The following is a 21,037-nucleotide window of genomic DNA, read 5'->3' as shown; positions in this document are numbered from 1 at the left end:
CTACATATATGTGAATGTGCGATAGTTCTGGTATCATAACAGCCTGTCACAGGTTACAGTGTGACGATTAGAGGAGAAATGGCAGAGCATAAAGGTCCAGGGGGGAAAGAAACAACCACTCAATCATTTAGGATTTTGCTAAAAGAAGGAAATCACCTGTTGACACATTTAAACAGCTCCCAAATACAAAAAATGCATCCTGGGATCTTTATATATAAATCATTTGTGGTACTTTGTTGAACTTTTGTTGCCATTTGCGGAGCCTGGGCTGCCTACAGAGACCAGACTTTTTCACAGCATATTCAGAAGACATGTAGCTAGCGGATCGTGAGGAGATGTTTGCTATATGTGACAAAAACTTTTCAAGCTTAGGAAGCCTTAGAGAGCCTTTAAGGATAATCTGTATAAGGTATCAGTATTTTGGATTGAAGCCCTTAAATTCTAATGTCTGCTTTTGAGTACCCGTTGTTGCGGCAGTCATCAATCCACTCCTTCATGACGGCATGGTACGTATCCAGGTCAATGGAAACGTCTTTGTGTTCTGGATCGAGCATGTTGCAAAGGTCCTCTAGTCCACTATCTTCTGAGCTGCGACTGGTGGTGTGCCGCAGGTAGTCCACGATGTGAGATACGTACACTTTACCTGGAAGATGACAAACACACAGAGACATTTCAGAAAAATATTCATCTTTAGATACTGTTACCCCGTTAGATCTATGATGGATAATATAATGTGCACATCTCCTCAATCTTTCTGTCTGTGTTCAGTTATAGGTGAAGGCAGCAGAAGCAGTAGCAGTAACCATAACGACAGTAAGAATCACATTTAACTTTTGGACTTGGTTTCACACATTTCTAATGCTCAATACACTTATCAAAAAGCCCTTCAGCCTTCACAGTAGTCTAACCAGTGGACATGTTCTTTTTCTACTGATAAAAATGCCTCCAATGACCATTTCTTTAAAATTCATAATATTAAACATTCTTTCCATTCATTACCTCTCTCACTAAAACTCAACCCCTGCAATGCTCCATTTACAAATGTTTACATATGGTGGTATTCCCCCAAACTGCCCAGTCATATACAACATAATAGCTGAATTGGGCAGGAATTTTGATGTGCTCCCACAGTCATAGTGTGATTAAACTCATTCAACGCCTTAAATCAAACCAATCACAGCTGAATTCCATTTTAATGGAAGCTACAGAGTTTCTTTCATTTTTCAATTTCAATGCCATCTATGCAAAAGGGTTACTTTTTGAAATCATTTTTCACATAAAAATGGCACCAAAGAGGACAAAAAGAAGCAAAAAAATACATTTATCTCCTGAACAGCACAGATAACAAGAGACTGCAACTTAGAATGAAGAGGTGAAGGGAAAAAACACAAATACTAATCATCCTGTTCAAAAGTAGTAAAAAAAAAAGGACCCTAAAAATGAGGCAAACAGATTACAAACAAATAAAAACATTACCGTGTTCTTTGTACTTCTTTAAAGAAAGCATATCCCATACCTCTGCTGCACAAGTAGGCTTTTAAGAGAAGCTTTGAAATGTTGAGGAAACACAGTGAACTGATGAGAAACTTAAAGGGTGCTGGAATAAATGGAAGAGATTGTGCTGCAAATGCTAGAAGGCACAAGAGGTAAGACACAGACAATGCTGATACTGTATGACTGTCGGGGGCTGAGGGAATTACTCCTGCCCTCTACGAAGAAAAACACACTGCGATACTATTCAGTGACAAGTTAAAATTAATCATTAGGCTGCCGTATTGCTGAAGACTGCATGCGTGACCCAGTCACTGTGTGGGCGTACCTCGGCGCTGGGTGTCACAGGCGTGGAAGATGGTGTCGAGTAGATTCTCCTCACAGATGAGGCTGATTTCTGCCATGTTCTCCTTCTTGTTGTCAGAGGCTATTGAGGATCCTGAGCATGAATATGCAACACAAACAAACTGAGTTGCACTGAGTTGCGTAACAAAGCGAGCACATGATACATTTCCATAAAGATACAGATATTAAATGTCATGCTCCTTTTCTGCTTTATGGAGTTGTTACAAGACACCAGTAGAGTCAACACACGGGCCTCAACAGAAGGTAACGGTCACACTGCATTGTGCAAACCTCATTTGTAACTCATTGGGAAACATGCCTTCTTCACTTTGGAGACTATTTTTACAGTGCACTACAGATGACTGATAGAGGGCTACGTCACATGATGCAACAACAGTCACCTGAAGCTCCGTATCAGCAAACCAGTGAGCTTTTTGTGAACTACCACAGCAGACAATGCTTCAAATATGGATGTTGCTGCAAAGAAGATACAAATTCTAAAACGTGGATGCTTCACACTCATCTTCAACCCAGCAGCATGAAAGATCTCTACAGTCATCACAGTTTGACACCAATTCAGTTTCCAACCAAATGTCTCCCCTTCTGTTCCTAAATTGTAACGATGAATAATGGCCACAAAAGTGTTTTTACAGAATATTATGTCACAGTGAAGAATGAAATATCCATTGTTTTATGCAATTAGACAATTATGTTAAATTTTGTGATAATTACCACATGAATTATTGAATTAAGGCCAAAAATGTGTTTTGTGAGGTCACAGTTAAACTTGACAACCCAAATCTATTGGTCTATTGTTGAGTCCAAGTGGATGTTTGTGTCAAATTTGAGGGAATTACCTTACAGCGTTCCTGAGAAAAAGATAATACCTCCAGCCGTGGTCGTCACCAGCGTGAGGCAAAAAAAAAAAAAAAATCTCTGGAGTGTTGAAGCCCTTCAGAAAAAGCTTCTCTATATTTTTGCGACTAACCTTTTTAGCACAAAATTTGTTAAAAAGTTGCTGCATTCTTTGTCTTCTTCTAATTATCAGGCTCCTATTCAGCAGTTTTTTGCTAGATTCCTTGTTTAGACATTCAAACCTGGGGTAATAAAAATGTTGCTTTCCTCTCATACAAAATACAAAACCCCCAGTCTACAACCTTAAGCATATGTCCAGGAGTCATAATGTCAAGCATTTCTTGCCACTGCCATTATTACACAGCAGACTAAACTGACATTTACATCAAATCATCCATTTTGTTTCACAAATAAATCTTAACCCTACGTCCATTACAAGCTTTTTCCAGTATGTTCACCCAGACCTCACACTCCTTATCAGTGGATGGAGTTTGCTCAGCACAAACAGAACTAGAATTACCACTGTGAACCAGTCAAGTTGCAGTTACTGTTTACATCCATGTCTGTCCAGGCTGATGTAGCCATGACAACAGACAATGCTTCAAAGAGGATGATGCTACAAGGAAGTTACATATTCTAAAAACACTGTCGCCTGCACGAGGCATATAAGCTCCATCTGTTGATGAGGACCATGAGATGTGGCTGAAAGCTCTGAAAAAAAAGCTTTAAGTTAAGGGTTTTTTTTGGTCAAACTACTGTCTCCAGGATCAAGATGGACTTTGATGCTTAATCTGTTTTGTGTATGCTGCTAGTCAGTGATGTAGTGGTAGTTGATGAGGTGGATGTACTACTAGGTAGATGGGTAGGTTACCAAGGAGAGAGTGGGTCTGTTCTCCTATATATTCCAATGGCTTTTGGGCTGATAGGTGGGTTTACTTAAAATGGCCAGAAGAAGAGGTGGATATACCCTGTATACCTGCGTATACCCTCCGCTATACTCTCCCAACTGGCCAGCAGTCGCTCCTCCCTACCTCCATCTCCCATCGACAGTCTTTTCACAACCAGAGCTGGGTACGGCAGCTCACACTCTGTTGAGTTCCCCACATCCCCTGAGCAGAAGTTGAGGTTGTAGGAGACAGTGCTGTGGTTTGGGGTGAAGGTACGACACATAGGCGGGCTCCTGCTCGGCCTTTCGCTCTCTGGCTGCACTGACTGGGGTCCTCGTGTGAACGTAAAGTAAGGAGAGTCTTTGGCCTGGGCTGCAGGCGTCGAACAATACCTCTGCCATGTCTTAATGTGACTTAAATCACTCCCATCAGCACCTCTCCTCTCACCCATAGTGCTAGTGATAGTGTATGTAATATTAGTTGGTGTGGAGGGGGTGCACGCTGGGGTGGAAGGGGTGGACAGAGGGACAGAGTGACCCAGGCTGCTCCTCTGGGAAGCTGCAGAGCTCGGCATGCCCATCCCTCTCCCCTTCCCCCTCTCCCCTTCGTCTCTGTGGAGGGTCCCTTTCTTCAGGATGGTTTCCAGGTTGTGTCTGAGGCCGCTCTGCGGGCTGTCGTAGTTGCTGGAGGAGAGTTTGGGAATTCTGAAAGGTGAATTGGGCTCTCGGTCACCGCGCCACTGAATGGTCTGCAGTTTGCGGCAGATGCTGTCCACGGGATTGTGGCGACGATTCGACTGGGGCGTGTAATAGTCCATGCTGCTGATGGCAGGGCTGCAGTGCTGGCTTCCTGGCTAGAGGAGAGGCTGAAGTCTGAGGAGAGAGAAGCAAAAATTGTGCAGTTTAATTGCATGCAGAGTTCATAAAATGGAGACAAAGGGACAGAGAAATATTTAAAAAAAAAAAACTGAGAGAGCCATCGATATAATAGTTGAAATGACGTCTGCTACTTTAATGTTTTTATTTGCACATGTTCTAAATAATGAGAATGACCTGTCCCCTATTTCCCCCCCAAAATCTACACCTATGCATAACACCATGATGTCCTGGATAACTGGCACATTCAGCCTATATCGGACTGGTTCCCTGATTTGATAACTCCAGGGATAGAGGCAGAAAATGAGTAGGTTTAGCTGCAGTGTGAAAACCCAATAAAGACAAGGCAAACAGAGAATAATTGGTAATATTGGACCAATATAGAGTAGCCTGATATAAAAAAAATGACAGCTATGGGGTGATACAAGCCACCCAATGCCAAATAGTTATTAGTTCTAGCATTCTGCAACTATCATAGAAGGAGTTCATGTGGTGAGTACTATAAAACAAGCAGTAGGCAATAAAAGACTAAACAAAGGAAAAAGATGGAGAGGAAAGAAAACAGGGATAGATAGGATGATCAAATGATAACCTCCCTCAACTACAGCCACATCTTAGTTAATAAAGGGACCACACACTAAAGTCAGGGTGTCTAACCAAGTTAAATTCAATACTTTTTAGAACCACATTATATGAAATGTAAGACTAAACCTGCAATGGAAATGCACATTATAGACGTGTGTGTGACACTGGTGTCAGTTCAAAATGAACAATAAGGAAAACTGACAATAAGTTTAAGTTAACTGTGTTTAATGTAAAAGGAAACAAAATCACATCGCTGTCATTAATGCTATTTATTACTGCAATCCTTCAGTCTGTCCAATGACTGTAATTGGGTCTGTCAGGCTGCAGAAATTTTTGCGGTAATGCGACTGAAAATATTTAAGCCCCATTGAATCTAAATTTAAAGCAATTTAAGACCTTTTAAGGCCTTATATTAAGATAATTTAAGACACTTAAAGACATTTTAAGACGTTTTAAGGACCTGTAGATGCCCTGTAAAGTATGATAAGAGTCCAAAGACGTTACTCATCATGCAAACCAGCCCACACGGTTTTGGGTTATCAATCCTACCTCCTCAATATAAATAGAATAAAGCAAATAAATAGAAATTCATCATATTAGCATTAACCCCTTGAGATGCATCATCTCATTTTCAAGGGGGTCCCAAACAAACATTATTTTCTTGGTAATGTGACCGCAAATATTTAAGAATATTTAAGACACATCGAATCTGAATTTAAGACATTTTCAGACGTTTTAAGGACCTGAAGACACCATGTAAGATATAATCCAAATTTATGCAAACTAGTCCACAAGGTTTTGTACTACATTCTCAATGTGACAGAAGATTAAAGCAAATAAAAAGAAAATTTATCATATTAGGATAAACCCCTTGAGATGCATCATCTCGTCAAGGGTGTCCTAAATTAACATTCACAAAACAAATGGAGACAGAACAGTACAAGACACAGTGTAATATGACACAGTAAAACAACAATCCAACAAACAAACTAAACAGAAAAAGAAAAAATGAGTATGACCTTGGACTGAACACAATATAAAGAAGGCTCAGTCTGTAACAGAGAGATGCAGTCTGTTTTAATGTGAGAAAACAGAACATTTTAAACAAGTGAAATGACAGAGAAAGGATATTTAATGGTAACTTAATCCAATCAGAGGTACCTCAACAAAAACTTTGTTGCCAACTTCTTTAGGACACAAAGGGACTATAAAGAGAATCTGACCAGAGCCTCTGAGTGACTAATGTGATGTTTAAGGAACCAAAAAAAATGTTAAATTAAAGTGAATGCATTTAAAAATAAACTGAAGCCAATGACACTGACGTCTTGTCTCAATAGGGACCATGATGCTTGGGCTACAGGTGTGCAAGCGGGCTAATTAATTAAAGTTTGGTGACGAACTTTGAACCCAAAAGCATGTATTTCGGTTAATATCTAGTTTTAGCTTAATTAAGAATGATACGGATATCACAATTAATTTCAGCACAGTACATTTTTAGAATAAGCTACTCTTGATATAAAATAATAAGCAAAACACATACATTAAAGGGTTTAGATGCTAAAGGACTGCAGCTTCGACAGCAACAGGAATAACGTTATTTAAAAAAAAAAAAATCGTTAGCGGCTTGAGGGTACATTTATCTCCATACAAACACACACTTAAACACTAAGTCTTTAAAACCCACCTTTTGTGTTAATCTTTCAAACAGCCTCGGGGCTAGCAGGACATTGTCGCCTCGTTAACGCTTGTAAGAGCAAATATCCACGACGAAATGTTTGACTAAGTGTCCGGGCGCACGCACACACACACAAAGCACGCGCACAGGTAGTTTGAAGCTGAGCGCTCGAGACAGAAAGAGTTAAAATATTAGTGGGTGTTCACGGCTCTGAAAATGAGACAGCACCCCCTCCCTGCGGCTCGAAGGGGACACAGCACCCAGTTTCATAAACTATAAGACAATTTCTCATTTAAGGTGGGTTATTTTAGGATGAATATAAAAAAAATATTTTGTTTCCTGTGCATAGTCGGACCCCATTTTAAGTGTCTCCACTACAACTAACAGACTCCCTACAACACTCACAGAGAAAGTTCCTTACATTTTAGTGATAGTCTGTAAAATAAAATAAACAAAAGCAGAAAATACGCATAAAAATTCATTATAATAATGATATCGAGCCATTGATGCACTCAGGTGTCAACATGCCAGAGGTGTTGCAAAATTAATTGGGTTAATTTGCATGTTTGGGTGTCATGACAACGGAGTAATGGGGCTGGTTTCAACCTGAGCAAACAGTAAGCGGTTTAGCAGAGCAGACGTGTAGGTGCACAGGCGGTTTAACTTGCATCACACCAACCTGCCGGTCAGACGTCTCTCCTGCTCTCAAGGTAACTGATCCTAGAATATTGACTCCTAGATGACGTGTGTGTGAATTTTAGGACTAAATATAGGTTGTGCTTTAATCTAGTTGTAAGTTTGAGATTTTGTATTAAAACAGACCATTACTGATGTGTTTCTGACACATGAGACTAGTTAATGCTCCTTTATTGTCCACCAGTATCAAAAATATATTGATACTGGTGGACAGTAAAGAACTGTAGTGATGTCCCACACTGACATCAAAGACCAGAGACAGCAGTTATATAGATTTTAAACAGGAATATGTTTGCAAAATGTTCTTGTGAGAAACATTATGTGAACTCACATATGACTAATATGAAGTGACAATAAGGTTTATTGTTCGGACTCACATAAAACTGGCTCAAGGAGTTGTTTAGTCCTGTTCTTCAGGTTATGCCCATGGTGTAACACCTTCCTGATGCAATGTAATGCTGGGGAGTGGTGACTACATGTAATTAAAACACCTATATTTTGTAACAGCTTGCAGGTTGTCCAACTGCAACTATATTTAGAAAGTAATTTAAATTAAATTTAAATTACTTTTTTACCATTTTTTGTATCATAAATTATTAAAACTTTCAGGCTATAAAAGGAAAAATGACTTTATTTTTTATTTTACCACTGCTTCTCTACTGTAATTAAACCCCATTTGAACACAGTTACTCATAAGTATATTGCTGTTTATTAAGAAATGGTCAGAGAAGTTGTGACACAGCTATTTTTGAAGTTACCTGGCTAGCTGTGTAATCCTGCTTAGTGCAATACTCCCACCTGGACTCTGGAGGGCAGGACGTACAAAACCAAAGCTGACATTCCTTGTACCTTGCAATGCAATAAGTTCAATTGAGTGGCATTTTTTTTGCTGGCATGTGACTTTTTCTATTATATTTTGTCTTTTTTTTTTTTTTACAAAGTAGTTTGAACTACCTTTTCTTAGTAGCTTTAGGTAACCAAACTAGATGTCTCCCTTGGGTAGCTTTGCCGTAGTTAGGTGTGAAGTAACTGGTAGGTTGCAAAGCTTTCAAAGTAGCTTCCCTTACACTGGTAATGCTATTTGTTTAGACATACAGTTTGTTTAGTTGTAAATATGTTTGAGCTCATCTTTGAAAAAAACAGTGTATGCCTACATTTGTATTTGTATTGCAATTTCTTCCTTTTTTTTCTTCAGGAAAGCAGCTACAGTTCCACCATCTCAATGGCTGACAATATTCCAAGCTTTAAGGTACAGGAACAAGTTATGCAAATGTATAGTTTAACTGTTTGTAGAATGCATGGTATGCTCAAACCTGTTATAGATGTTAATTAAGGCTGCTGCTGCTATGATTTGAAAGCACCTACCCTCAGTTGCTGCAGCATCTTGATGATTCCTTGGCTTCCTGACACTTAAAAATCCCCCCTGTAGCTCCTCATAGAAGATAGTCCAGCACTGCTCCTTGTCCTCATGTTGTCATGAGCAGCAGTGAACGGCCTTGAGAGCCACAATCATTCAACTGTGTTTTTACTATGACAAGAAACACATGAAAAACATATCCAATGGATATTCCAGACTATTAATTTGACTCTTGATATCTCTTTAAACAGAATAGCGTTTGTGTTGTTGCCATTTTTTCAAGGCAAGGACACGTCCAGTGTCCACTCCTGTACTCCTCTTCCTCCTGCTGCAGCCTGCTCAGCAGAATCCACTTTCCCAGCTCATGATAAGTAGCTGGAGCTTTGCTTGTTTTCTGACCCTGAATGCGTGAGCAGCAGACAGCAGGCTCAGGTGGAGATTAGAACAGACAGACGTGAACACCCACACAGACAGACACGCACTCATAAGGATGAGTGTTGACTCTGGTTTGCAGAATTTACGTAAACATGAGAAGACAAACTTTTAAAAAGGAACTTCAAACAATGGAGCTTGTTAATATGCATATGAGTGTTTGGTGTGACACTGACAAAATAATCAGAGACAACAAGTACAGTAGGAAAAAAAGGCATTACTTTGACCACTTTCACACGGTGTTATACTTTGGTCACCTGCCACTTTCCAGCACTGTAATCTGGGATTATGGTGCACCAGGAGGGAGGTAATAAAGAGCCAGTCTAATCCAAGCTAGTTGGAACAGATAACTGACTGAGTGGCAGACAAGGAAGAGGTGTCTCTTTAAAACAAGGGTCAGATACAGTAACTCAGTCTTGCAGAACAGCAGGAAAGAACAGCACTTGTTCTCGATAAATATGACACATATTTCCTCAACCTGCTGTTAGCGTCATGAATATAGTATGGGGACACAGAGATTGGACTCAGATTTAAACCACTGAGATTCTATTCTGTATCTAACCATGACCTTTGATCTCTAAATGGAGTGGTTAAGAAAGACAGCTTCAGTGCAGATAAAGTAGCACCCTGTTTTTTGATTACAGTTCTGTCTGTTTGTCGTTGTCTCATTGATGTTACCATGTCACCACTCTGTTGTCTGCTTTTGGAGCAGTGTGGTCACCGATGGGTGAACTGTGGCTCATGTTACTTAAGGTAATCTTTGGATTAGACTGTCACACTGTCTGTGTTACAGCAACCCCTGCTGGAAAAACACAGATTTGAAAAGAATTGGAATTACAGGCATCAAGTTAAATGGTCTCTTGGTCCTTTGGTTTGTGATATGATTTTGATGATGATAATGATTTTGAAGTTTCAAATGATATATTCTTGCGCCTTACTCCTAAAAAGTCAAGTTTAGATTACTTGTGAGTCAATGAGACTTACGGTCAGCACTCTGCACTTTCAAGCGATTTAGTAAGTCACAAAGAAAAGATGAAGTATACTTGGAGGGTATATTTTTCAGAAAATGTTTTGGGCACCTCTGTATGCCCCTCCCGTTAGAGGTGTTCCAGGCATGTCAGGAGGAGCTGGACAGCATTGCTGGGGAGAAGGGCGTCTGAAATACTTTGCTCAGCCTACTGTCCCATTACCCAGCTTCGGATAAGTGATTGAAAATGGATGGATGGATGTTTTGGGCTGAAGCTTATAGTTGGTGACAGATGTCACTCTGGACGTTCAGCACAACGCACACCTAGGGGGGAAAAGGGGGACAGCTTTTTGAGGACCAGCTACCAGGGGGGCATGGAGGATATTCATCCAACAAAATGTTCACCATTTCTCATCAAAACAACAAAAACAAACATTTTGTATATTGCTGCTTCAGTAAAATCTAGCCAGTTTCGTGGAAACCCCCTCTCCTTTTCAGGGGCCCAGCCATTTCTGTGTACGTGCCTGTATAAGTTACATGAACACCTTTTTCTTTAACGTCACTATTTTCTCTTCTGTTCTGTACACAGGCAGCTGACCTTGTTGTCGAGTTGTCCTCGACTCTAAAGCCCAAACCGGATGTGCTTTCCTTCGGTTCCGCCTTCTCTGACCACATGCTGACCATAGAGTGGAGTGAGAGTGAGGGCTGGAAGGCTCCAGTCATCAAGCCCTTTGGAAACCTGTCACTCCACCCAGCCTCTCCATCACTACATTACGCCATACAGGTACACTAACAAGGAAGAATTTAACTTTAGCCTGACTCTTTGTACCTGTCTGTTGCGGAAAAGGAAGTCCTGTCTTGCTACATTGTTTCAAGAGACTGACCTGACTGGTCTGACTGTAGTACAAAGGGTTTAGTCAGGACCAAAGTCAAAACACAAAAACTAGTTACAGCAAAGATAAAGTAAATATGAAGATGAACAAGGTATTAAACCTAGTCTCACATTGCACCAAATGAATAATGGATGTTTAAAGGTCTAGTTTAGGATTTAGTGACATCTAGTGGTGAGGTTGCAGACTGCAACCAATTGAAACGTCCCATGCACCAAGTGTGTAGGAGAGCTATAGTGGCTAACACAAAAATGACAATGGTTCAATCAATGGTTCATTTTGTATATCTCCACCAGAATTGTATTCCTGGCAGCATGGAGAGGGTTTTGAAACAGCATTTAGATCTTCATTTTGAGACATAAACCTTTAACGTTTTGTTTTATTGGCCTGTGATTTCCCAAATGTTTCCTCTCCTCATCTCCTCAGCTGTTTGAAGGGCTTAAGGCGTACCGTGGGGTTGACAACAAAGTGCGTCTCTTCAGGCCGATGCTCAACATGAAACGCATGGCCACCTCTGCAAAGAGAGCTTGTCTACCTGTAAGATGTATTTGAGTAATGAATGGATGGATGAATGAAAGGATACGTGACAGTGATGAACAAGTGACTGTTTTTGCCTTCAAATCGTAACCTCAGCAGCAAGTTCGGCTGAACCTTCCACTTCTGATATGTCATTGAAGTGCCATAACTACCCTCTGCTCTCCACCTCTCTCTGTCTCCAGGCCTTTGATCAGTCAGAGCTCCTGGAGTGTATCAGACGGCTGGTAGAGATCGACCAGGACTGGGTTCCTAGCTTAGAAAGAGCCAGTCTCTACATTAGACCAACATTTATTGGCACTGAGGTAAGGAGGATGGTGAGGTGCTGCAATAATGTGTGGAGATGGACGGATTATCCTTTTTAAATAAATTAAATTTTAAATACATTTCTTTGTGTTTATGTGTTCCCGGTAGCAATGTCTGGGTCTGAAGAAACCTGCCAATGCCCTTCTGTATGTGATCATGTGTCAAGTGGGCTCTTACTTCGACGGTGAGCCAAAATCAGTGTCCATTTGGGCCGACCCAAAGTATACACGGGCCTGGAGAGGAGGAACTGGAGACTGCAAGATGGGAGGGTGGGTAGGCACATACTGTATGAATACTGTTGCACATACTGTTGAATGCATTCAACTATGGTTGTGTGAGGTGCACAGTGGTGCCTGTAGAATTTAATTCTAGAGGTGATCAGATGGGGCAATAATTTCCTTACTTTCATTGCACAGTATTATAGCAAGTAATTATTACTAAAATTGTTTGTTCCTTTGTTTTTCTGCAGGAACTACGGCTGTTCTCTGTCTGCCCAGTATGAAGCAGTGAGTCATGGGTGTCAGCAGACGCTGTGGCTGTATGGAGAGGACCACCAGATCACTGAGGCAGGCACCATGAACGTCTTCCTGCACTGGATCAATGAGGATGGAGGTTAGTTGCACTATCAGAACCCCACTTGGTTGATCACAGGTTGTCAAAGGGGTTGTTGGTTTACCTTCAATCAGCAACACAGATGCAAGCAATGTGCTTTGGATACAAAATGTTGTACAAATTTGACCTCTACTGGCAGAACAATGCCACTACAACATAACTGCATACAGCATCTCCAGGAAACCGGCTTGCCGTAAAATATTTTAGGTTTTGTTTTGTGCTATGTAATAATTCATTGTTTCTCAGAGGAGGAACTTGCAACTCCACCTCTGGACGGCATCATCCTCCCAGGTGTAACCCGACAGAGCATCCTGGAACTGACCAGGAAATGGGTGAGAAAGACAAAACCATAAAGGTCAACATGCATGGATAAATATTCCAGTTTCACATTTCATCTGGTCCCTCCGCTCTCTTCTGTGTCCAGGGTGAGATTAAGGTGACAGAGCGCTACCTGACCATGAGCCAGCTGTGCTCTGCTCTGAAGCAGCAGCGGGTCAAAGAGATGTTTGGCTCCGGTACTGCCTCCATGGTCTGTCCCATAGGACACATCGTTTACCAGGGAGAGGTAAGAGACAGCAGCCTGTATTTAACACTGTCTGATTTTCTGATAGTATATTAAAAGCCTTCTTAGTGAATCACAGTGTGCTCTGCTTGGGATCTGTCACTCACTGTGTCCTGACAATAACAAGGAGACCATGTGGCAGAACTGGAAAATGTTTTTCTCAAACATTTAATTATTTTTCATGTGATCTTGAGATGAGCACAGCCATGGATATTAATTAAAATCATCTACAGATTGTACACTATAGCTTATATTATATGTATATTATTATGCTTTAAAAGGAGTAGTTCAACATTTTGTAGAGTGCTTTTTTCCACTTTTTTGTAGAGTAAGATGAGATACCAAACTCAGAAAGGGAATCTCCAATATATATAGGCTTCCACATATTGAGGTTGGACAGGAGTGTGTGTACAACTGATTTAATGGGACACAAAAATGTAATGATGTAATTGCTGGAAAACAGTGTATTACTACAGCTTTCACTATCAATGATGCACAGAGCAGCCATCTTAGAATTTGAGGTCAGGGTTGTTGAGGCTAGATACTACAGACGAACACAGTATGTAGTACATACAACCAATCAGTGACAACTAGGGGTGGGGATGTCCAGGCACGTCAAAATTTGATTAGATTACATTTCAGAGGGCAGCAATTCAATTAGAAAGTGACTATCGATGCATCTCAATGCGTCAACATTCTTTATTTCTACACATGTGCAGCCTCAAAGCACGAACAACGAGGCTAAAGTGTAGCTTCTTCCCAGAGGCTGTGAGGCTTATGAACTCTTTGGCTTAAGTCTGTCCTCTGCACTTACACCGCTGTGACTGCTTGCAGCTGTTGATGCACTGTTACGCACTTTAACATGCTGTTTGGTTTTATGACTATGTGTTGTATTTAACATAGGCTTTTAGGTTATTTCATTATTTATTATTAATCTATCTTAATATTATTTATTTTTTACGCTGTTGGACTCGACCTTGACCGTGACCTTTTTTTTATTAACTGTGTGACTTCTTGCTACTTTTAAAACATAGTGTACTGTATTTGTAATGACCCATATCTGAATAAAAAGATGAAAGTTCCTGCATTTAACAAGACTCTTGTCCAGGTCTCTTTTCCATTCAACCTTTGTGCCAAAATGCTTCCATACTATAACTTTTAAAACAGGCGACAAGACTTCAGGAAGTAACTGCCCCTGGCCAGGAAATAATCTAGCACAAAAACACTATTAGACTATTAGCACTTTGGTTGTTGTCAGAGTAAACAAAGGTAACACGCTGATTTGTGATTAATTAAGAGGTGCTGGCAGGCAGACTTATTTACTTTGGGACAGAACCAGGCTACCTGTTTGCCCTTGACTTCCATCTCAATGCTAAGCTAAGCTAACCAGCTGCTTAGCTGGACTTTGTGTCTTGAGCCTTTTATTTTAGTTATACTGTAAAAAAGTTTGCTGCCTTTATTACATTACATTTTTCATATGAAAGAAGTGTATTCTAATACAAAGTAGTAATATGTTAGAAGCTCAGTACTTTAAAGACTGAGGCTCTGGGTCTCTTGTGACCATGTGGGCAGTTTCATCTTTGCATGGTTGTCAGAACCCTCTGGCTTCTTGTTTTAATATCATAATATCTTAACTTAATAATCTCAGTGTTCTTGTGATTTATATAAAGTAGCAAGTCAAGTCATGAAACCGATTAAAATATTAATGTTGTTTGTTTCTGTTTGGTTTAGGACTTGCATCTCCCCTGTCAGAATAAAGACTCACTGCTGACCTCTCGGATAGCAAAGGAACTCACAGATATACAGGTTGGTGGATGCACAGACCCACATATACTGTACAGACACACACGTACGTCCCACAGATGTCTCCCCGAGCTCAGTAACAGCTGGTTGAACATCTGTGTTCTTTACACTCCTGTCACCCTCAGGACTCTATTCTCATGCAGTAATAGGTTACTTTAAATTAAGCGTTCAGTGATGTGATGTGTAGGAGAAAAGGAAGGAAGAACAGCCCGCTACAAAACAAAAGAAACATGAGTGGCAGTAATTTTGGTGCTGAATGACAATGCCTGTCACATGTCTGCCTCGTTAGCGCTCACTAACCAACAATAAAGAGGCCTCACTGAAAAAGACAAATGAATAGAACTGTTGACTCACTAAATTAAAAATATGGTCGATGAAAGGCGAGATCTAACAAAAACAAATATTCCCCTCATAATTGCATTACTGGATGGTTATCTGAGTGGTTATTATGTAACTCAGTGAGATAAAAGTATTAAGTTGTTTTCCTTTTAACAAACCGCCATTGGTCCTCATTCATTGTACACCCACTGCTTGCATTATCTCGCCTGCGAGTACATAATAAGTGAAATATCTTATTAGGTAATGAGTAATGACTTGGTAATATTGTACATGGCCTACAAACACGGCATCTCTGCAGCCTTTGCAGCGCTACAGGTTTAAACAGATTCATAATGTTCCTTGCTGAGGGCTTAATTTGTGTTAATGAGCATGTTATGTATAGCTGACTTTCTGTTATTGTGCTGTGTAATGAGCCTATTATTAGTAGGGGTATGAGCTCCAGTGTAATCCTTATTATCTCACTTGTACTGAGGAAGGCCCTCATATGATTACCATCACTACACCAAATATTTTTGCTCATTTGAGTCAAGGGTCGCAACAAATAGCAAAATTAACCCCATTTCTATGTGGCGACACACTCAGTGCAAAACTTCTTCTGTTTATGTCTTCCTGTTTTTAACATCTGCCAGATCTGTAACTTATTATTCTTCATAGCTGCTTATATGACATGAAAAAGCTCTTAAGCTCTCATCAGCCACTTGTCAGTCCCCTCACTCCGAACATAAAATCAGGTGTAAAAAAATCTGGGTGTGCATCTAGTCAGTAACTTGACCCTGGAGCAACATGTAAAGAATGTAGTCCAATCTTGTTTTTACCAGCTGAGCAACATGTAGGTCACTTCAGTCCTTCAATAGTCTCGCTCACCAGACCTTTCTCAAGAAAAGAAAGGTCTGGCTGGGCCGACTCTCACTTTGAGATTGGAGAAAAAAAACACCCCGGCTGCTTGTACTTCTTTCAACCAATCACAATCGTTCTGAGCGGTGCCACAACAACGGTGCGCTTGCAAAAATATTGCCAGGGGGAAACAGGTTTTGGTGTAACACGCCCACAAAAATATCGCCTACAGGACGCGAACCATGGCAGAAAAATGGCTACATCCCCGCAAGATCAAACACCGCAAAAGTTAGTAAAGGTTGAAAAAACGGTTAAAAACGGCTGAAAACTGCTACACAACCAGAGGTGGTAGGGCGGGACTTCAGCGGGTGGCTCGTTCCGCCCAATGAGAGGCTGATCTCTGCAGCGAACTTCCGCCCACTCAGACTAGTCCTTCAATAACACGGAGTAAATCATACATGGCTCTCATATCTTGCTGAATTACTGTAATGCCTTGTTCACCTGCCTGAGCGATCGAGTTATACATCAGATCCAAACCGACCAAAATTCAGCAGCTAGACTTGACGCATCACACCTCCTTGCATTAGTTTCTAGTCTCAATGATCTGGCACCAGAGTATATAACTGAGCTCCTCACACTGTACCGTCCAAACGGGCCTTGAGTCTTCTAACTGTTCCAGAGTCCAGGCTTCTCAGTTCTTGCTCCTCAGCTTTGGAACAGGCTCCCACTGATGAGCATTTCTGTCTCATTGTGTCATACAGATTACTGTTAATTTATTATGTTGATCTGTTCTGTACGACATCTATTGCACGTCTGTCCGTCCTGGAAGAGGGATCCCTCCTCAGTTGCTCTTCCTGAGGTTTCTACCGTTTTTTTTCCCCCGTTAAAGGGGTTTTTTTGGGGGGGAGTTTTTCCTTATCCGCTGCGAGGGTCCAAAGGACAGAGGGATGTCGTATGCTGTAAAGCCCTCTGAGGCAAATTGTGATTTGTGATATTGGGCTTTATAAATACAGCTGATTGATTGATTGATTGATCAGATCAGCTGACTCTGTTCACGTCTTTAAATCTCATCTGAAAACATACTTTTACAGATTGTCCTTTCCTGACAGTTGAGTTGGAGTGTATGTGTTTGCAGCCATGTGTAAATGTCTTCATGCTTACAGGTATATATGTGTTTAAGTGTGTATATGTTGGTGTAGGCGTATGTATAGTATGCATATGCTTATGTTTAATTATAATCACTTTTGTTTTGTATTTTTCTTCACCTTGGAAAGCACTTTGTGCAGCTTGAAAAGTGCTCTACAAATAAAGTTATTGATATTATTATACCTTGTTAACAGACAAAAGATAACTAGACGTTTTCAGCACATTAACAAACAAATCTGTAAAACATTGAATCCTCGAGCTAAACTGAGCGTACTGAATCAACACTGTAGTTGCTCTTTACATTGTAGCCCACACACAATCATGATGTAATAACAGTGTTGCCTTTGCAGCTAGCCGTTAGTTTTCAGGTGATTTGCCAGGCTCATTGTAGATTTGTGATATATACCAGTTTCCTTTGGAATATCTGGCATTCAACTTTTGGGGCTTATCTTCGCAAATTTTAAAAATATTCCAGACATTTCAATTTTTCAACATCTATCTCATGTGTCAAGTGTGGTCAAGCTGGTCCGGTGTCAGTGGTACTGGACTGCTGGTGACTGACGTGAGATGGTAAATAGACCTGCACTTGTATTGCGCCTTTCTAGTCATCTGGCCACTCAAAGCGCTTTTTACACTACAAGTCACATGGCCAAGGATACCACACAAGGAACTACCATACACCTGCTAACACACACGCAGCTTCCAATTAGAAGACGATCTGCTCTACCTCCTGAGCCACAGCCGCCCCAGATAAGGCCGAGTCAGTGTCACAAATCTGTCATGTCTGAGAATTACTTAAAATAATTGATGTTGATGCATTGAAGCTAATCCAGCATGCATCAACATTAATTATTGCCTATAATGAATGCTGATGCATTGTGTTGAGGTACGTGTACTTTATTTTTTAGACTTTTACTCCACAACTTCTCAGATGGTTTCATTTCAGTAACTGTTTGAGGCCCAAAGAGGCCTACTTATCTACCGTTTCAAAAAAAAACATAATCGTATCAGTGATGTTACTCAAGAAAAGGATCTGAATACTTAATACAGTCAGGCCTGAAGAAATGAAGTACATGTTGTTAGTAATTTTAAATTTTTGAACTAAGCTGAACAAAATGATTTGAATCTGTAAAGATATTTGTAATATCTGACTACCAGCGTTTTCACAAATATTCCTGGTGCTGCATTAAAGGTCAGTGTGTCCTTGCTTTGCTTTTTCGAAGACAAGAAGCTGATTACGAATCATAAACTTTGACTGGAGTTGTACTGGTTGCCCTGCAGGCTCACATGTCCAGATGACACAAGCAAGAAGTGTCCTTCATTTTTTTAATCTTCCTGATCTCCTAAACGTCCTCTAAACACTTTGATTAACTGATTATCTCTTCAACTTGTTGTCTTTTTCTTTGTCTCTCACTATGTTTACTTCTTGTGCCCTATCTGTGTTGTTGTTGTTTTGTCTTTCTGGTCAAGGCGATTAGCATATCTGCCCTTTCCATCATCCAGGCCTCGTATGCATGCACAGTGTTTGTTATGAATGTGTTAACCACATACACTTTATATCCGATAACATCTTCCTCGGTGCTTCAGAGAGAGACAGAGCCGAAGAGGGAGACAGTTGCCTTCCTAATGGCGGAGTGTGGAGAGTTGGAGATAGGGGCAAGACAAACTCCTGAATTCTCTCATTAAGCTCGCTGTAATTGCACAAACCCAATTATTGCCTCAGCCTTTTGTGATCTTCAAAGCCAAGATGCTGCAAATGAAGCCTCGAACAAGTGGGAGAGGAGGAGGAGGAGGAAGATTTGGTGCGGAGGGGGGTAGAATGGGCGGCAGCGAAGCTTAATGAACAATAAAATCGACAAAACGCTGGAAAACGCCGCGCTCCTTCCGCAGCGCTGTTAAATCTGTTGACATTTCATTTGGAGGGAAGCAGTGCAGTGTTATCCCCCCACACACACTCCTCCTCCCGCCCCTCTTGAAGACAACATTGTGCAACAAACAAACGAGTGGTCTGAGGCAGCAGATGAAAGATGGGTTTACTAAGTCGCCCTGCTGTTCCTCTTTCAAGTTAATTAGAAATCACATTCTTTTGTTTCCCCTTCGCAGGCGTTTATTTACTTTCTCACTTCGACCATTAGAACAAATTTGCAACATGAGACACAAATAATTGGATTTGTCTCTGCGGCTGTCACGGATTGGGGAACATTTTGTTTTGATTTTTATTATAGTTCCTTTGCTCTGTTGTGTTGTGTTCTGTCAGTGGCTGAGTTTGCAGATTTGCTTACGGATATTTGATTTCATTTTTTGATTTGTGTTTTGCTCGCAATTAAGCAGCGACGGGCGAGAGAAGTTTGGTGCTTAGCGACATGAATTTTTTGTTTTACCGCTCAGGCCCCAGGAGGACTTTCTCGTCACCTTTTCATGACCTTTGTTCTCTTACAGTATGGACGCACGCCCAGCGACTGGACCATCCTGGTGGAGCAGCAGTAAAGAAGCCTGCATATGCACAAGGAGGACATACAGTTATGCAACAACCAAAGACTACTGTACATGTACATTAATCAGACAACTATGTTTGTGCAATATTTGTAGTCTCACTGCAATATGCTGGCTCTGCGGCGAGTGTGTCGTACCACTTTACCTCCTTTTGAGCTTAAATTAATGACAAACACACAACTGTCCAAAATAATTAACAAAAGTAGGCTAATGTCTCATGCAATACTGCACAATAGCTTACAGTAACGCAGCCACCACCACCAACATCCAGCATTACAGCTGTGGCTGTGATCAAACTTGAAAAGAGAAGTATGAGTTTTTAGAGTTACAGAGAATTTCATATCACTTGTGTAAGAGTTACAAAGCATCTACAAGAGGACCATAAGTAATTAACCTTCATATGGTTATGGCAGGAAAACAATTAAGAATCGTGCTGGCTCAAAGTTTCAGACAGTTTTCCTGAGTGCTCCATTTTTTAATCAATTCAGAGCTCATGCTAATGTCTCGAAGTTTTACACATTTGTCATGTTAACAGAAACTTTTTAAACACATAAAATTAAACTAGTGTGATGGGAAACCTGAAGTAACACACAGAAGTTTCTTTACTACCTCATGGAACTCATTATTAAGTCAGTAGTACTGGACAAATAGTATTCATCAGTCATTCACTGAAAGAATATACTTTGTGAGATGGCCCAAAATGTGTGTGAATGAGATCCTGGATTACAGGACAGATGTGTCTTACTGTAAATAATGCACAAGAAAAGTTTAGCCCACCATTGCATATTTGCACTCATTTAAAAGGGACCTTCCCTTTGACTACTGTAATGTTTTATGCTGATTACTGTATGATGCATTTTGCTCTAGAGGTAAAATATTATGTTAATGTTTGTCAATAAATAATTATTTTTACCCAGCATAGGGGATTTCTGGTTGTTCTGATGCACTATTCATACCTACAAAAATAAAAGTACCAGAATACATGTATAACATGTAATCATCCATCCATTTTCATCCGCTTATCCGGGGCCGGGTCATAGGGGCAGCAGGCCGAGCAAAGCACCCCAGACGTCCCTCTCCCCAGCAACGCTTTCCAGCTCCTCCTGGGGGACTCAAGGTGTTCTCAGGCCAGATGAGACATTCAATCCCTCCAGCGTGTTCTGGGTCTGCCCTGGGGCCTCCTACCAGTTAGATGTGCCCGAAACACCTCCAACGGGAGGGCACCTCAGCTGCTTGTATCTGCGATCTCATTCTTTCGGTCACTACCCAGAGCTCATGACCATAGGTGAGTGCTGGGACATAGATGGACCAAAGGCCACACCAGACTGCCGATCCATCTCACGCTCCATTCTA

General features: G+C 40.8%; 2 protein-coding genes across 11 annotated transcripts in view; one reads left to right on the top strand and one right to left on the bottom strand.

The window, feature by feature from the left end:
• The window catches only part of lrmp (lymphoid-restricted membrane protein), a 79,642-nt gene that overhangs the window by 41,653 nt on the left and 16,952 nt on the right, over positions 1 to 21,037 (bottom strand). For 9 of the 10 annotated variants that reach the window (XR_007569331.1, XM_050035803.1, XM_050035808.1 and 6 more), the window contains exons 1-4: positions 6,723 to 6,851; positions 3,723 to 4,450; positions 1,820 to 1,930; positions 463 to 643 (exon numbers count right to left, since the gene is read on the bottom strand). Coding sequence is in view for 9 of the 10 variants with exons in the window: in XM_050035803.1 (XP_049891760.1) it covers positions 463 to 643; positions 1,820 to 1,930; positions 3,723 to 4,395 (965 nt within the window). In the remaining variant the exon portion in view is untranslated. Of the gene's footprint in view, positions 1 to 462; positions 644 to 1,819; positions 1,931 to 3,722; positions 4,451 to 6,722; positions 6,852 to 21,037 lie in introns of those variants that run through there. The other variant, XM_050035805.1, reaches the window with a different exon arrangement.
• Positions 7,355 to 20,657, top strand: bcat1 (branched chain amino-acid transaminase 1, cytosolic). Its single transcript, XM_050035840.1, has 11 exons — positions 7,355 to 7,423; positions 8,605 to 8,658; positions 10,755 to 10,949; positions 11,482 to 11,592; positions 11,775 to 11,894; positions 12,004 to 12,164; positions 12,365 to 12,507; positions 12,754 to 12,839; positions 12,932 to 13,072; positions 14,801 to 14,875; positions 19,631 to 20,657. The coding sequence occupies exons 2-11, from the start codon at positions 8,632 to 8,634 to the stop codon at positions 19,676 to 19,678; spliced, it is 1,107 nt and encodes a 368-aa protein (XP_049891797.1). The 5' UTR covers positions 7,355 to 7,423; positions 8,605 to 8,631; the 3' UTR covers positions 19,679 to 20,657.

Source organism: Epinephelus moara, chromosome 23, assembly GCF_006386435.1.
Source record: "Epinephelus moara isolate mb chromosome 23, YSFRI_EMoa_1.0, whole genome shotgun sequence".
Classification (NCBI taxonomy): domain Eukaryota; kingdom Metazoa; phylum Chordata; class Actinopteri; order Perciformes; family Serranidae; genus Epinephelus; species Epinephelus moara.
Note: the sequence above shows the minus strand (reverse complement) of the source record. Positions and strands in the feature narration are given on the sequence as shown.